At 39.4% G+C, this 15,845-nt stretch overlaps 1 protein-coding gene across 1 annotated transcript; it reads left to right on the forward strand.

Annotated features, from left to right (window-relative positions):
* Positions 1 to 553: 553 nt before the first annotated feature.
* enpp6 (ectonucleotide pyrophosphatase/phosphodiesterase 6) lies at positions 554 to 15,588 on the forward strand. Its single transcript, XM_047585282.1, has 8 exons — positions 554 to 856; positions 6,516 to 6,695; positions 9,491 to 9,602; positions 11,378 to 11,519; positions 11,602 to 11,781; positions 12,684 to 12,821; positions 14,431 to 14,554; positions 14,861 to 15,588. Exons 1-8 carry the CDS (start codon positions 616 to 618, stop codon positions 15,079 to 15,081), a joined length of 1,338 nt encoding a protein of 445 aa, XP_047441238.1. The 5' UTR covers positions 554 to 615; the 3' UTR covers positions 15,082 to 15,588.
* Positions 15,589 to 15,845: the final 257 nt, after the last annotated feature.

Here is a 15,845-nt window from a genome sequence, read left to right on the forward strand (position 1 = left end):
CTTGTTTATACAACTTTTCTAGTTTGACATGCAAATTTAACTAATTGAGTGTATGACGACATTGGGATTTCATCGTTTGTAGTTTTATATTTTGGTTCACATTGTTGAATTAAATTGTTATATACACTGAAATAATCCTTGTGTCCGCATATTTTTTTCCCAAACCATTTCCAGATCAAAGATGATGCTTATTATATATATATATATATATATATTTTAGGACCTACTTATTCCCAGATACCTTAAAGTTCTTAATTGCATCTTAAAGAAATTAATAGTATATACTAAATTAATGGTATAGCAGGTTCATCTCACAGCAGGTCCTGGGTTCAAACCCGCCAACGTGTTCTTGTTCTTACTAATAAATAATAAAATGAGAACCAAGAAGAACTGAAAGAATTAAACCATGAACTCTCCAATGTTGTAGATGGCGGTTGCGCACTAGTGGTGTTGGTGGTAAACTGGTTGGCAACCCCTCCTCTCTCTCTCTCTCTCTCTCTCTCTCTCTCTCTCTCTCTCTCTTCAAAAAAAAAAAAAAAAAAAAAAAACTTTAAAAGGAGCCCCCGGTTCCCAGCGGCTCCCAGCGCTTCTGTTGGCGGACGACGCGACGCCACCATGTCCCGGATCCAGCCCGCCGTCCTCTCCGTGCTGCTGCTGCTCTGCCTCGGGACGCACGGGGGTCTCGGGGGTCGTCCCCTGCTGGTTTTCCTCATCGACGGATTCCGCTACGATTACATGGATGACTTGAACGCACTGCCCGGATTCCGGGAGCTGGTGGGGAACGGGGTGAAGGTGGACTACATGACGCCGGACTTCCCGAGCCTGTCCTACCCCAATTATTACTCCTTAATGACAGGTAATGCCCAATCTTATCCATTTTATGTGCAGAGCAGGGGCGTAAAAACTCATTTTAATTGATGGGGGCCACATGGGAGGTGGGGTGGTGGTGGTGGTGGTGGTGGGCTTTGGACCTGTTACACAATAGCATTGGTTTTAGCTGAAAGAAAAAGAGAAACCCACTCTTTTGTTTATCATTTAGTTTTTGCTTTAAATTCCGAGTTTCACTGTAGAGTGCAAAGCATATTTCAATAGATTTGACTCAATGCTCGAGAGTTGGGTGCTTTAAGAAATTGCAGATGTGTTTGTGTTTGTCTTGCAAGGCACAGTTGATGTTTGTGTCATGGATGGAAGACCTCTAATCTATGCACCATAAAATATTTGCCTTGTTTATTGTTTTCATGCTTTATATCTCAGTTATACAACCAACAGATCACAGAAAACACACACACACATATATATATATCACTTCACTTTTCATCATTTTAAACTTATCAAGATGTGGAAATTATTTTTAAATATTCACATAGTATCCTGACCTGAACTGACTCATCACATCATCCAGACTCAAGTGTTAAGGAAGAAAGTTACACTAACCCTCTGCCTTGTAAATGTGTGAGGTTTATACATTAAAGTTGTGGCAGTGCAAGATCAATCGGATTCCAACAAACCCAACCCTTCTCCACTGACCCTATATATATATATATATATATATATATATATATATGCAAAAAGTGTCTGAAGCAGCATTTTTTAGGCTTCTTTGCTCCTGAAACTTTGTGCATCAGTATCAGGTATCAAATCCTGACTAACAATCCGTTTATCCTCTCTCTTCTCAGTTGTTCTTGTCAAGCTGTTGTTAATGACATGATGATAGTGACGTAGAAGGAATGTTGTCCACATTTCTCTTTTATTGACAAAGGCATTATGGGTAATGAGGACGTACCATATGTTTGATATACCATTCAATTCCAGACAATTTGGCATTGGTGGGGATTGATAGATCCCACCTGGAAGCACAGTTTTTTAAAAAAACGTTCCCTCTTAGCTAACTTGTCAAGCTTCCCGATGCCGACGGAGTCTCAACACAGTGCACTGGTGTGTGTCAGTGATTCTTTTTGGAGCAATACTTGCGCGATATCCTCTGATCTGAGGCAAAAGGAAGTTTCAGTATGCATCTGACGGCTATGTCCAAAATATTCAAATATGTAAACGAAGGGGAAAATACGATTATTGAAGCAATAGCTGGCAAAATCTGAAAAACCTCGACCTCAAAGAAGTAGCCTCAGGAGTAGGCTGTCCATTCACAAAATGCTACATGAAAGATGAAAAAAAGAAGTTTAAATTACTTGTTGTAGCGCTATGTTCAACTTTGATGTGAACTGACAAAACATAACGTTAGAGAGCGTTTCCAGCATTGAGACTCGACACAACAGCTAATGTTAGCTGGCTAACGTGAACTCGCTACATAGCTAGCTGACGTCAAGTTAGCCAATGTTAATTTAGTTTTACGGAGGTTGGCAGCTTAACGGACCTTGTATACATAGGAACGGTTGCTAGGATGTATGATTGAACAATGACCATTTGGGGGTTGGGGCTTTGCGAAAGGTCAATGGTCGACTTTTGATTGAACTTTCACGTTATCTAAGGTAAAGCCCCTATTTGTAGCTTCTGTACTGCGCTGATTACCAACACCAAAGCATTTATGCTGTTACGACCCTTCTTCATAGCATCTAAAGCCAAACTTTATTTAAAGAAAACAACATTATTTGGGGGATTTGATGGTTTTGTGCTTCTACTCTACTGTATATAATAATATAGAATTAGAGATTTCCTTATTTTTGTTAAGTTTCAGACAACTCTGACTGAACGGGAGGCAGTTTAACTTCCTATTTGTACACTGGCCATAGTGCACATGCCATACATTAACTTTCTCCTTACGGCAGCAAAAGGGGGGGCACATGTAGTCCTGATGTGGTACTCTAGCCCACAAATAAACAATTATAATTATAATCAGGGGTCACAAAACTATAAATCTGAACTGAATTGAAACCTTGAGGGATTTGCATTTAACACAGGTACATTTTCAAACCAATTATCTGGTGCATTTACTCACATCTGGACAAAAACAATAATGTTAAATATATAAGGCTCTCACTTCAATTGTCATTCTTCTATAACAGCTTCGTCAACGCAAGATCTGATGAAGTGGTTGAACTGAAACATGACCAGCTGGTTTTTGAATATACTGATACTGACTCATTCTGCAAGTCAGCAGTGTTTCTTATAGCTCAGGTGAACTCTACTACGTACTGAGGGCCACATATGAAAAAAATAGATGGGATATATAAGTGGTTATAACATAAAGTGTAACTGCACAACAGGGGTTTTACTATTCTGGTGCCGTTAACATTCCACAAGATCTGGCCATAGTGCACACGCAGACATTACTGATTAACAAAACCCTCCTCCAGTCAGTGTCTTCTAGTTTCTGCAGAGCATCTAGACCTGGTTGGTTGAACCTCCTCATAAACTGGGCTTCTACTCTGCAGCGTTTTGAAGAACTTAGGAGGGTGCTGGCTCGTGCTGCCGATGTTTTGTTTTGGTCTTTGGTGGAGGAATAAGAATGGGCTCAATCAACCGTCGCTGCTGCTTTGCCAAAAAAACCTCCTGAGGGATTTTGCAGAGTCGATCTCACGCGTTGTTTTGCACTCGTTATACCCGAGATTGTTTCAGTTTGTTTTTTTTGTTTGTTTTTGACTTGTCAAGACAAGCCTCAATCACTTTCAACACCACAAGAAGTTTCGCTCTTTCCAGACCTCTACCACAGGCCATTTACTATATAATCCAAGCGAGACAGTTTCACACTCATTTAACTGTTGCTGTTGAATTTTCCACACTGACCTGGCAACCAGGCTGTGTGATCGAGTTAAGACTTTCCACAACATGCACATACAAGGGCAAATGACTACCGCAGCTCTTTTCACTTCTGGATCTGACCCCTTGAACCAGACGTAGGAATATTTAGCTCAAGAGGACGTCCTTAGCCACCAACAAAAGTCGGCCCCCCTGTGGCACCAAATGGTGGTTTACATATCTCAAACATAACACAGAGGGGCCTTGCATTAAGATCAGATCACCCCCAGGGGAGCACTGACCACGTCTCTGACCACATTTGGAGGCGATCTGGATCACATGTGTCCACATTCCTTTTGAACGCAATGCATCCTGAGTTACAGTGTCCAGGGTGTACCCCTGGCCCTCCCCGGCCCAATGACAGCTGGGTTAGGCTCTTAATTTAGCCCCCTGAGACCCTGCGTCTTCATAGGGGGACATTAAGTTTTAGGTTTTATTGCAGCTTATTCTTCTCTGTTAGTGGGCACAGTAGTCTGCCATCTAGTGGTAGCAAAGGGTCAATACACCAGTCGGTGAAAACATGATCGCGGGTTTTTTTATCGGAAGGAACAAAAGGACCATCAAATTCTATGGTTAAAATTTAATTATTAACGCTTATTAACGTTTCTATAGAGTGTATCCACTGCTGCCTGGGGCCGTGCCCCCCTAAGTGGCAAAAACATGATGAAATGTATCAGTAAATACAGTGAGACCAGGAAAAATGTGGATTATTAGATGAAATTAAGGACAAATGGACTCAACAATGATCCATAGGAACTAGTATGGATTTGTAAAAATGGATTAGCCTCAGTTTCAGTTAGTTTAAGTTAGTTTTAGGTAATTTTAGTTATGATAAATGTAGCTAAACAAAAGAAGCTAATGCTAAGAGCTTTACTGAGAAGTAACGTTAGCATCAGACCAGACATTAAAAGGATGATAAGGAGTGATCGCAAATATTGAGTTTATTGTTTTATTCTTATTTATTGTTGGAACTGAAATAGTTTCTGTCAACCGTAACTACGCCAAGTAACTTAAGGTATGACTTCATCAAAAAATACAGCATAAATTAATATTAATACCTGACACTAAATGTGAACCACAACACCAGATTTCTGTGTCTGGATTGCAGTTGTTTCTTTAGTAATGCAGTGATCCATTTACTTCTCTTTTCTTTGTCAGATATCTGTAAAAATATAAGTGACTGCTTTTCAGATCTGTTGGTTCAGTCAATCGCACAACAGCTGTTTTAATTAATTTTACAATTTAGACACTCTTAAAGCCTATGATTCAAACTAATGCTGCTAATCTTCACGATCACCTGTCACCTTTTCCCGCTCAGTGGCTGTAACCATGGTGACTTCACTGGCTGCGACGTTTCATCAATAGCAACGAGCTACAACGTCGCTAATTAGCAAGTAATCATTTCAGGGCGTTGGGACTGAATTGTTTGCAGTTCTGTTTTTGAAGTTTTACATTTATGTCACACACTGGTGACTTTATTATTCTAATATAAATAATGAAATAATCCCAGTGTCCACATATGAGGACAAAAAAAAATACTACTTCCTGCTGAAAGATGATGCTTAATTTTTATATTTCTTAGGTCCTAATAATCCCAAACTCTGACTGTGAGCTTCAATAAAAGATTTACAACTCAAAGAAACTTCTAGTTAACATGATCAGGTGTTTTTCTGACTTATTTTACGCCACAAATTAGTGTTTATTTCTGGGTAAACGTGGAAATTCGACATATGTAGTTGTGATGTACAGTAGGCTGTGCTGTACAGTACGTAGTGTGCAGCATTAATGTTTTGTCTCTGACCTCATTGCGCCTCGGTTCCCATGTTTCCTCTTAAAGCCTGCATGGATGCTGGTGTGGAGGAGGGGCTTTTGAAATGCTGACAGCAGCAGTAGCAGCAGCAGCGGTGGTGGCGGCGGCGGTGGTGGTGGTGGTGGCGGCGGTGGGGGCCAAGTAGCAGCGCGGCATAGCTTTTTGATGACCAGTGTGCGCAGGCATGCAACAAAAGAATGAGCAGAGCACTGGCGGCTTTAGAACGTCGCCACAATTACACGGGCATGCGTTGCACATGTGTTGCACTTACGAGACACACAACAGAGACAAGCCACTCTCTGCACAGCGGTTCGGGAATTCAGTGAAGACTGCACAGCACCGCAAGGAAATGAAAACTCCTCTTGTTAAAACTGCATTTCAAATTTTAAGATTTTAATAATTTCATGCTGTTTTTTTTTCATCACGTTCCTGTTTTTAATCCTTTTGAATTATTAACTAATTTAAGTGAAATCGGCATTTAAATAGTTTTATGTTAAGCATTTCATCTAAAAATCAAGGATGAAATAGAGGCACAGAAAGAGGATAATTACACTGTGACTGTGAGGAACACATTGTAAAGACTGGGGATCGAATGAGGCCCCGTTCAGACCTTGTGTTGACGTCCATCGTTGGGAATCCGATCCAGGAAGTGACCAGTGTAATGTTCAGATATGAAAACCAAGGACCTCTGACCTCTGAACATATTGGGAAGTGGTCTGAGACAGGATCTCTCAATTTAAACCACTTGTTATTATTGCAATATATACCTATTTATTTAGCATTTGTCTTTCTGTTTATAACGTTGAAATGTTGTTGTGACATCTTTGTCTCTTTACAGTGCTCAAACTAAGGGCTTGTTTCCTTAAAGTAGTTACTTTTAAAGTAGTAGTTTTAAAGTAGTTGAGATGTTAGATGTTATAAGGTCCTTCAGACTGTGTTGATGTCTTTTCAGGCCGACACTGTGATATTCATCAGATGACTGGGAACTACATGTGGGACGAAACCTCCGGGAAGGAGTTTGTGATTGGGACCAATCCTGACAGCCGGTTACCTCTTTGGTGGGACGGGTCAGAGCCTCTATGGGTCACCATGCAGAAGACGGGGAGGAAGGTTTTCATGTACTACTGGCCTGGTAAGTACACACAGCGCTAGCTTGGTTATTGTTCTGCAGATGCTATGTCAGCCATGTTTTTCTGTTGGTCACTGTTGGACGTATTGTCTGTTGGTAAACACAGACCCCACTCAGTTTTATCTGTTTATTTATTCTATTTATCCACGGGATTTGTAGTTTTACTACTCAGATTATTGATCTTAAGGAGCACTGATATTTATGATTGATCATTATGGGCCCATGCACTTATTGTTTCCTTGGCTCGCTTGTTTGTTTATTGGATTGACTGACTGTGTATGGGATGCATGTGGAAAAGCTGCTAACGAATTGACCTGTTGGGATAAATAAAGTGAATCTGAAGTATCATTACGCCTCCTCAACAGCTATTTGTTGGTACCACTACTCCTTTGCTGTTATGTGCATTAGAAGATATCACTGGTCACTAAAGACTGCATGGACGTCTCTATTAGCCTCGTGCACAACTGGTGAGGTCTTGTGGATGAGGAAAGAGGAAACTCACCACAGACCAGTTGCATGAGAGTTAAAGCATCCAACGTAATAATGCTCAAGTCCAGGTGGCGAATAGTACGTCCCTAACTCGATACCACCGATTTCCTTTCTGATCCGATACTGAGTAAAATCCAAGCTGGTATCTGCGATACCAATCCAATACCGATACTTTGTGCAGCTACACCCTAACGTGTCTGGTAAATCTAAAAAAGTGGTGTATTTCAGATCGTAGCTTCATAAAGAATACATCAGTAATTTATTTATTTATTTTAAACTCTGACGTATTTCGAGGTATCGGCCTCATTTATCTATTAGCCGAGCTAATACAACAACAGAAAAACCAAACAGATACATAATCATACAAAATATGTGAAAATAAATGCTGTTTCAAATAAAAAAAGAAATAAGTAATAAAAATAATAAGACCATTAAAATAAATTACTGTTTAACTATTAAGAACTAATAAAAAATGAAAACTTGCTTCTTAATTGTCACCTCTTCCGTCCTCCTCATCACAAATGTCTCATATTGTCAGGACTGGTGACAGGACTCAAACGCAGACCAGGAGTTAAAGTGATTTTCAGTGAGTTTTATTTGAAAACACAGAAATGAGTCGTGGCGTGAGTTGCTGAAGAGTCTGGGCGAGCGCATGGATCGGAGCTCCAGGGGTCTCGGTCTGGGCTTGCTGGCAGGCGGATCTAGTTTCAAGCAGAGGGTGTGAAGGTCTGGTGTAAAGACAGGAAAAAAGCAAAGTTAGAGGCAGGTTTACTTGTCGAAGTTAAATTCAGGTTTTCTGGCGTGTCTCATACGAGCTGATGCGACGATCCGGCGGGGACTGGATGTTCAGACTGGTCTTTTATAGGGGAGTTGATTAGGTGACGAGGAACCGGAGTGCAGGTGAGATGAGTAGCAGGTGTGTTGTCTGGAGTTGCCCAAACCACGCCCACCAGCAGCCCAAAGTAGCCAGCTCATGGCCGACGGGTCGTGACACATATTCTGTGTTGTGGTTTAACCTGAGATGTTTCACAAGGTTTGTTGTGCTGCTACAGCTCAGTAGTTTAGTTACTTTCCACTGTGTTCCTACGTCACCTCCACCTCCAATGACTGAAGTATCGAAATTTTGATTTAAAAAAGGATTTCAGATCATAAAGTCCTGGTATCGATGCCCACTTCTCTAGTTTCTACAGACAAATGAGATACATGTGAAATAGAAAGAAAAAGAAAGATAGCAACACGTGTCCAGAAAACTACGTTATGTGACAATAAATATTGTCAAAAAGTTTTCTGTTCGTACTGAATTAATTTAATGTGACAGTCAGGTATAGATCACCTACTACGAGGCTACTTATCACACTAAGTAGTTAAATCATTATGATCCTTAGCGTTTTGCTTCAAGACGTTTTTCTCTAACTGGACCTCTTCAAAATGTAGACGAATACTCGAATACAGTTTAAGTTCCCTGAGATGAGCCAAACTCTGGATTGTTTTCGACTTCAGAGTTTATTGTTGGATGTTGCTGACAGTGAACGTCCACAGAGATGATCTGGCTCCACCATCGTTAGGGAGAAGTTTTCTCTGGCAACGTCTCCCTCTGCTGTACAGTAAACACCCGAGGAGCTCACAGCTCTAATGCTGTTATAAATTAATGCCTGCATATAAATTAATGTGTTTATTGGTGTTTGCAACGTCACACGCATCCGCTTTATGTGTCATGTGTGTGGCTGATCTGTGTGTTGTCTGGAGCATTGTCTGTAATTTGTCTTCATACACATTTAGTTCTGTATATTTCATGTATATGACTGTACATTATAGAGTTTATTTGGTTTGAAATATGCATCAGTGGTAGATTTTATTTTAAAAAGTTACATAAATTAGATATAGATAAGTAGATGGAAAGTAACTGTATGGATTTGTCATTTTTGTGCTGTATTTTTGAAACTATATTGGTTAATGTTGTTTGATTTACACTCAGCGTGACTTCACTTATTTGTTGAATTATTTTATCTGATATGTGTTTTTCTGTTTTAGTTATATAGTATAATTTCAACTTTTGTTTGTTTTCATTGCTTAATTTGTTGTGTTTGTGGCTGAAAGCTAACGGGAACCCTAATAAAGATAAAACCATATTTTAATTACTTTAAAAAAGAGAGAGAGAGAGAAGGAGAAGTCACCTACTTTTAATGCAGACTGAATAATTTGTTTACTGATGCCAAGCATGTGAGCTATGGAGTAATAATGTTTATTATTGTATAAACTATAGTATGGACAATAATGCACTAATATTAATTTTGTGTGTTTATTCTCAGGTTGTGAGGTGGAGATTCTGGGCGTCCGTCCAACTTTCTGCGAGGAATACGTGTACAACCCCTCCGAGAAGAATCTCACAGAATCCATAACGGATGCTCTCAAAGTCCTGAGGTAGGAAGACTTTTAACTGAATTTTACTTTTTTTGTATTATTTTTACCTTTTTAGTCTGGTGACTTGATTTTTATTTATTTTATTTTATTTGTTTCATATTTTATCTTTTTAGTCTGGCTATTAACTCATTTTAACTTATTTTTATTATTTTTACCTTTTTAGTTTGGCTTTTAAGTGAATTTTATTCATTTTTATCCTTTAGTTAATTGGTAAATTATAGGAAAGATCCCAAAATCCCAACGTCCTCAAACGAGGACGTGCTAATTAGCGACGTCGTAGCCCGTTACTGTTGACAGAATTGGTTAAATTTGCGCATCACATCAAACTACCAGAAAAGTTAATTAGTTTCAACCATAGAATTTGATGAGGTTTTGTACTTTGTCCACTTTTGTGCTGTGATTGGCTGCAGAATGAAGAACTTAACGTCCCTGTATGAGGACGCAGGGTCTCGCAACATAACAAATGCGTCTTTTATAGTTTTTTAATATTATTTATAATTATTGTAACAACTAAAATATTTACATTTCATTGTGTCAGTGTAGAGCAACACTACAAAGGCACTCAAACAGAAAAGTAAAAGATTAGATATAGAGTGTATATAAATATGGACAACACGTCCCCACTTCCATGCACTCGGATACAATTGCCATCTTGGTTTTTCTCAGAGAGTGGAGCCACACGGAGCCATTTTATCAGTTCAGTTCAACAAACTTTATTTATCCCATGCGGGCAATTCAGTTTACAGCTCCCGGCACAATAAACCAATCATCAACACAATCATTTGTTAGACATACAACTCTAACAGTGCACTCTCAGTTGTCAGTAATCAGCTGGACTAATGGTTTCCCAGCAGCAATATCATGTGCAAGTGCAAATATGCAAAAATAGGGAAAAGAATGAATAATGGAACAAATAGGATAAGAAAAACAATAATAATGAAGCCACAAAGCACAAACTACTCATTAAATGTTGGTATTAATCAGCCTGATAACTGAAGGGATAAAAGAGTTAGCCACTGATCTTCCTCTGGGATACATGATAGTGCCGCCCTGAGGCTCCACCTCTTCCTCCTTCCTTCATAATATTACACTCTGCTCAACCCCCACCAAGAAAAGTTATTTATTTATTTATTCTATTCCATTCTAATCTCCACTCTTACTGCCCTATGGACCGCTTCATGCAGCGGTTGGCATGGCAACTGGTAGTCATCATGATGTCACATCCTGTTTCTTTTTGTTTCATTGTTTTGAACTTTTTATTTAAACATTTTAAAGAACACTTCACAGAACATTTCCTGACATATGAATCCACAGTGACAGGCCGTATAGCAGCACAGGATACCATTAAAAAAAAAAAGAAGAAATAAGTAAATAAAATAAAAATAGACAAATCAATCAATTAAAATGATTAGTTACAGTTGAAAAAAAACAAGTAAATAATAGATAAATGTTCTATAGTGACAAATAACTAAAATGAAACTGAAACTGATTGGAAATGTTGGACCAAGCCCCGCCCACTATCATGGAGGAGGTGGGGCTTATGACCTATACTGCAGCCAGTCACCAGGGGGAGCTCTACTTGCTTTAGCTTTAATTTAGTCACGATACAGGCTTTCAACAACACAGAATATGGTTCTGTTGAGAAAATGATCGCATCGTTTGATTCATTTTTAAACATTTGCAGCATTTAAACTGCACTAATGTGACTATGAAGAAAATGTCTGTGATATTAGCTGATCCTTAAAGGAATGTGTATCTCTCTGCGCCTTGTTTAGATCAGGCCAAGCAGAAATGGCAGCAATATATTATGAGAAAATAGATGTGGAGGGACACCACTTTGGTCCAGAGTCTCAACAAGTCAGAACAGCCGTGCGACAACTGGATGTTGCCATGCAGACGCTCAACAGCAAAATCAGAGTAATAACATCATTCTTGTTATTACAATATATATATTCTTTTCTGTTGCTGTGGTTAATGTTCACGTTTCATTCTGTTTTAGGAGATGGACATGGGGAACAGTCTGAACGTGGTCTTGTTTTCAGACCACGGCATGACGAAGATCCAGTGGATGGAGAAGGTCATCGAACTGGATAAATACATCAGCATGGCGGACGTTTCCAAGATGATGGACAGGGGGCCGGTGGTCAGTCTGTGGCCCAGAGATAACAAGTACCAAGAGGTGAAACCAGAATCGTTGTTTTCCTTCATGGCGTGATGCTCTTGGGCAGGTGATGTTTTTCAGGCCAAGGAGATTAAGTAGCTACCCCCTACCAACTATATGTGTTCTATATTTAACACTGCCTTATGATAAATATGTAATATTGAGTAGATTTAAACATAGCTAAATGTAGTAGGGACAATGAATCACCAACTCATCTGATACAGATACTCCCCAATTAGCAAGATGTCCGACCCTGATGAGAAGCACAGCTTCTAACCGTGGATGAACGGATGTTGATGGGAACGAGCTGTTAGCTTCTCCTCGGCTAATTTTGCAGCATGTATCTGGATTTCACCTGGAGACTGAATAGGCCAATTGTCAGAGCGTAATATGTGGCCTCGTGATTGGCTCAGCATCAATAGGGGCGGGGCCTACTGTGTACAGGAGGCGGAGATTGACAGGTCTCGGTTAGTGTGGCGCTCTGTTGAGAAGATAATGTTTTCTACCTCCATTTATCTCTTTATTAAAATATGTTGGATTCATGTTAAAGTGTATTTAAGGAAATTTAAATTCGTGGGGGGAAAATGTGTATAAAAAATGTTTAATCAACCAAAGATTTTGCGACTCCCTGTTGAAGAGCTATGCTCTTTGGGATTTAGACAAAACAGTTAAATATTTGGTGTATTTTTCGCCAAGATAATAAAGCTGAAAAACACATTTAGGTCCAAATTGTAGATTTTTATTTTAGTCTAGAGAAGCATGTTTTTTAATTACCACCTAATTTAACCTATTCTTCATCCTGTCAAGTCGTCACTAAAGTCATTTTGAATTTTCAATAAAGTTGTGCTTTAAATGTCATCGTCTTTTGTTTCCCTTCCATTAAAGGTTTCTGTATAAGTGTGTGTCTCTTGTTATCCCAGGTGTATGCAGCCTTGTCCCAGGTTCCTAACATGCGCGTCTACAGCAGACAAGATGTTCCTAAACGGTTCCATTACGGAGGAGGGAGGTTCGTTTCCCCCCTGACGCTGGTGGCTGAGCCCGGCTGGTTTATTACCGAGGTACCGTTTCATTCCTCCCTTCGCCTGCTCATCTTTTTACTTTGAACATCTGCATTTGAATTAAACGTAGAGGAGGTGGTTCGCTCAGGGCATCACATATTCAGATAAAACGTATGCACGAGTCCAGGTCAGGTAGAACGTCTCCTTGAGGCATCACAAGGGTAAATCTTCCAACAACAATTGTTGGTTTTCTTCCATTATAACACAATTTAGTGCAGTTTTATTTATAGTGCTTGTATATCTGATATCTCGAGACACTTCAATTTGCTTGAGGCCAGTTGAGTAGAGACAAAAAAAAGAGATAATTCATACAAGTATACAGAGTGAATGGAGACAGGGATACAGAGAGGATAAAGACGAGAGGACAGGCCTATAGACCTATAACAGAATAACTAAGGGATGGTCCTTTGAGCTTTATTAAAAAAGTAAAGTTTTAAGATACAAACAGATGGTATTATGAGGAAGGAATATGAGCCAGGAAACAAAGCTTGGTTAGAAATGGGCCTTACAAATCTCTGTGAAGGTTATGGTACAGCCAAAAAAGGTGTGGTCTGGTCTAAGTGGGTCCTACGTGTCTAAGTAACATCCACATGAATGAATACCTGGTCCAGACGTTTCTCAGATATCTTCCCGGGGATGTTTACTAGGATTTAACCAGTGTTGGGAATAACGTGTTACAAAATTGGGGGGCTGATTGGGGATTGAGATGATGAGATGCAGTGGCAGAGTGGGACTCTACATTCACCAGATGCTCATTATTTTCAGTTCATCAGAGAAAAGGATACAAAGAACTTAATAGTTAAGTTCACTTTGTGTGCGAAACCAAAAGACATCTGTACCTCCCAAAATAGCACAATTTAATGAAACATCTAGCCTGGTGTATCTAGATTGGTTACAATAGACAGTGGTAGCTTCTAGTAATATTGATTTTAATATGAATACATCTAAATTTACAGTATCTCTATCATAATATGCATTGAGCCATGAGCCAGAACTGCAGCCATTTTATTGTGCTGTTGTTAGCATTAGCCTAGCTTAGTCATTATGTCATTCACCTTCTACTGGATGTGGAAATGAGCTACACAGATTGGAACAACATCTATTGAGAACACACAATCCATATTTCCAGTTATTTTGGTGAAAATAACTCTAAAGTAATGTAATGCCTTACAGTAATAATACAGTAATATTATAATGTAACTAATTACTTTGGTGTTTACATCCCTCCCTCAGAGGACAAGGATGTTGCTATGCAACTGGCCAAACAACCACATCACCTTGGACACTGTTTACTTTTGTTCATTTCTTCATAATGCTAATTCTGTAATTTTTTGATTGCACAGTTTAGTTTATTTTACTAGATAATGTTTATTTTTATTTGATTTTAATCTAATATTTTTTCATCTTTCTTGTGGTTTTTAAGAGTGTTTTCTTTTATGTGCAACTAAGCTACTGTAACAAAATAATTTCCCTTGCTGATCATTAAAGTCTATCACTTTTTTTTTTTTTAACTTGCCCACCACTGGATTTCTGGAATCCACTGGAATAACCACTGACTTTAACTGTATTTAGTTACATTTAGTTTCTGTGGATTGTGTTTTCTCTCCAGAACAAGACGACACTCCCCTTCTGGAAAAACGAATCCGGGGAGCCCATTGCTTGGCAAAACGGTTGGCACGGCTACGACAACGAGTTCCTCGACATGAGAGGCTTTTTTCTGGCGGCAGGACCTGGTAACAAACACTGTGTTTTAACTGCACAGTCACTGCATTTGACGTGAGATGATGTGTTGAATAAGAAACGCTGTGTTACAATGCAAAAAGAAAATGTCAGAAAATGTCAGACATCTCCCTTATAATTGAGGAAATCTCTGGATATGTTCATCGGATCTACAATAAACTGGAATACAGTGTTAATGTTTTACTTTTCGTTTGTGCAATGTGTAAAGTGCTGTGTGTTTTTCAGCTGCCACATTCTTGTGGTTAACTTTGTTTGTGCTGCTGCTTTAAATCTGTATTTTAACCGAATTTTTTGTCTAGACTTCAAGAAGAACGTTCGTGCAGCTCCTATCCGAGCGGTGGACGTCTACAACCTGCTGTGCCACACGCTGGGAGTGGATCCGCTGCCAAATAACGGCTCCTGGTCTCGGGTCGAGTACCTGCTGAGCAGCTCTGGTGGTTCATCCCGGACGACGAACCTCTGGACCTGGTTCGTGTGTTTCTCAGGAACAATGTTGGCGATGTGTAACTTCAAGATTTGACAGTGTTTGTGGATAACCAGAGACAATTAAACAGGACTGGGAAAGCAAATTTAGACTGTTGCACTCTTACAGAAATTGCTAATCACACAGTTGTTTAAAGAAGGAAATCACACACACACGTATAGGATAAAGCACTGGTGACTTCTGTAAACTTGAAACTGTTGAATGTAAATATATTTTCTTTATTTTTTCTGTAATTTTACAAGATCGAAATTCTCCATAAAACAAATTAATTTGCATATTCCTACTAGAATGAATCACAGAGCAGCGGCTGATTTAATACTGATGGATAAATCGTGGCCTTTTGAAAAGGGCAGCAGCTAGAATAGTTACTGTGGTAAATAATGGAAGCTAATACATGATCAAGGTCTGTGTGGTGAGTGATTTGCCACGGCTCAGATCCTTGTTCTGATCACATTTGTAATTGAACCACCGGTATTTGTTTGTGTTAGACGTGAAACCCGATGCGATCACTGTGAATAAATTTGCTTTTGTTTTGGAGACGTTTTTTGTGTGGCCGTCCCATCTTTTCTTTTAGGCTAACGATGGAAAAAATCCTGAGGTTGCAGCTCCGTTTTTCATCCTACGTCAGAGCCGATTGAGTTTGTATTCGTTTTCTACGTTTAATAGAGCCGTCTGAAACACTGACCTGTATTAACTACAGGTCCTCGAATGGTAAGATGCTTTAATGGAGAACAAAAAGAGGCAAGTTTGTCATCGTTCCAAGAAAAGCTAAAGCCTCTGTGGAGTAATGATGTGAAATT

Source organism: Mugil cephalus, chromosome 5, assembly GCF_022458985.1.
Source record: "Mugil cephalus isolate CIBA_MC_2020 chromosome 5, CIBA_Mcephalus_1.1, whole genome shotgun sequence".
NCBI lineage: Eukaryota > Metazoa > Chordata > Actinopteri > Mugiliformes > Mugilidae > Mugil > Mugil cephalus.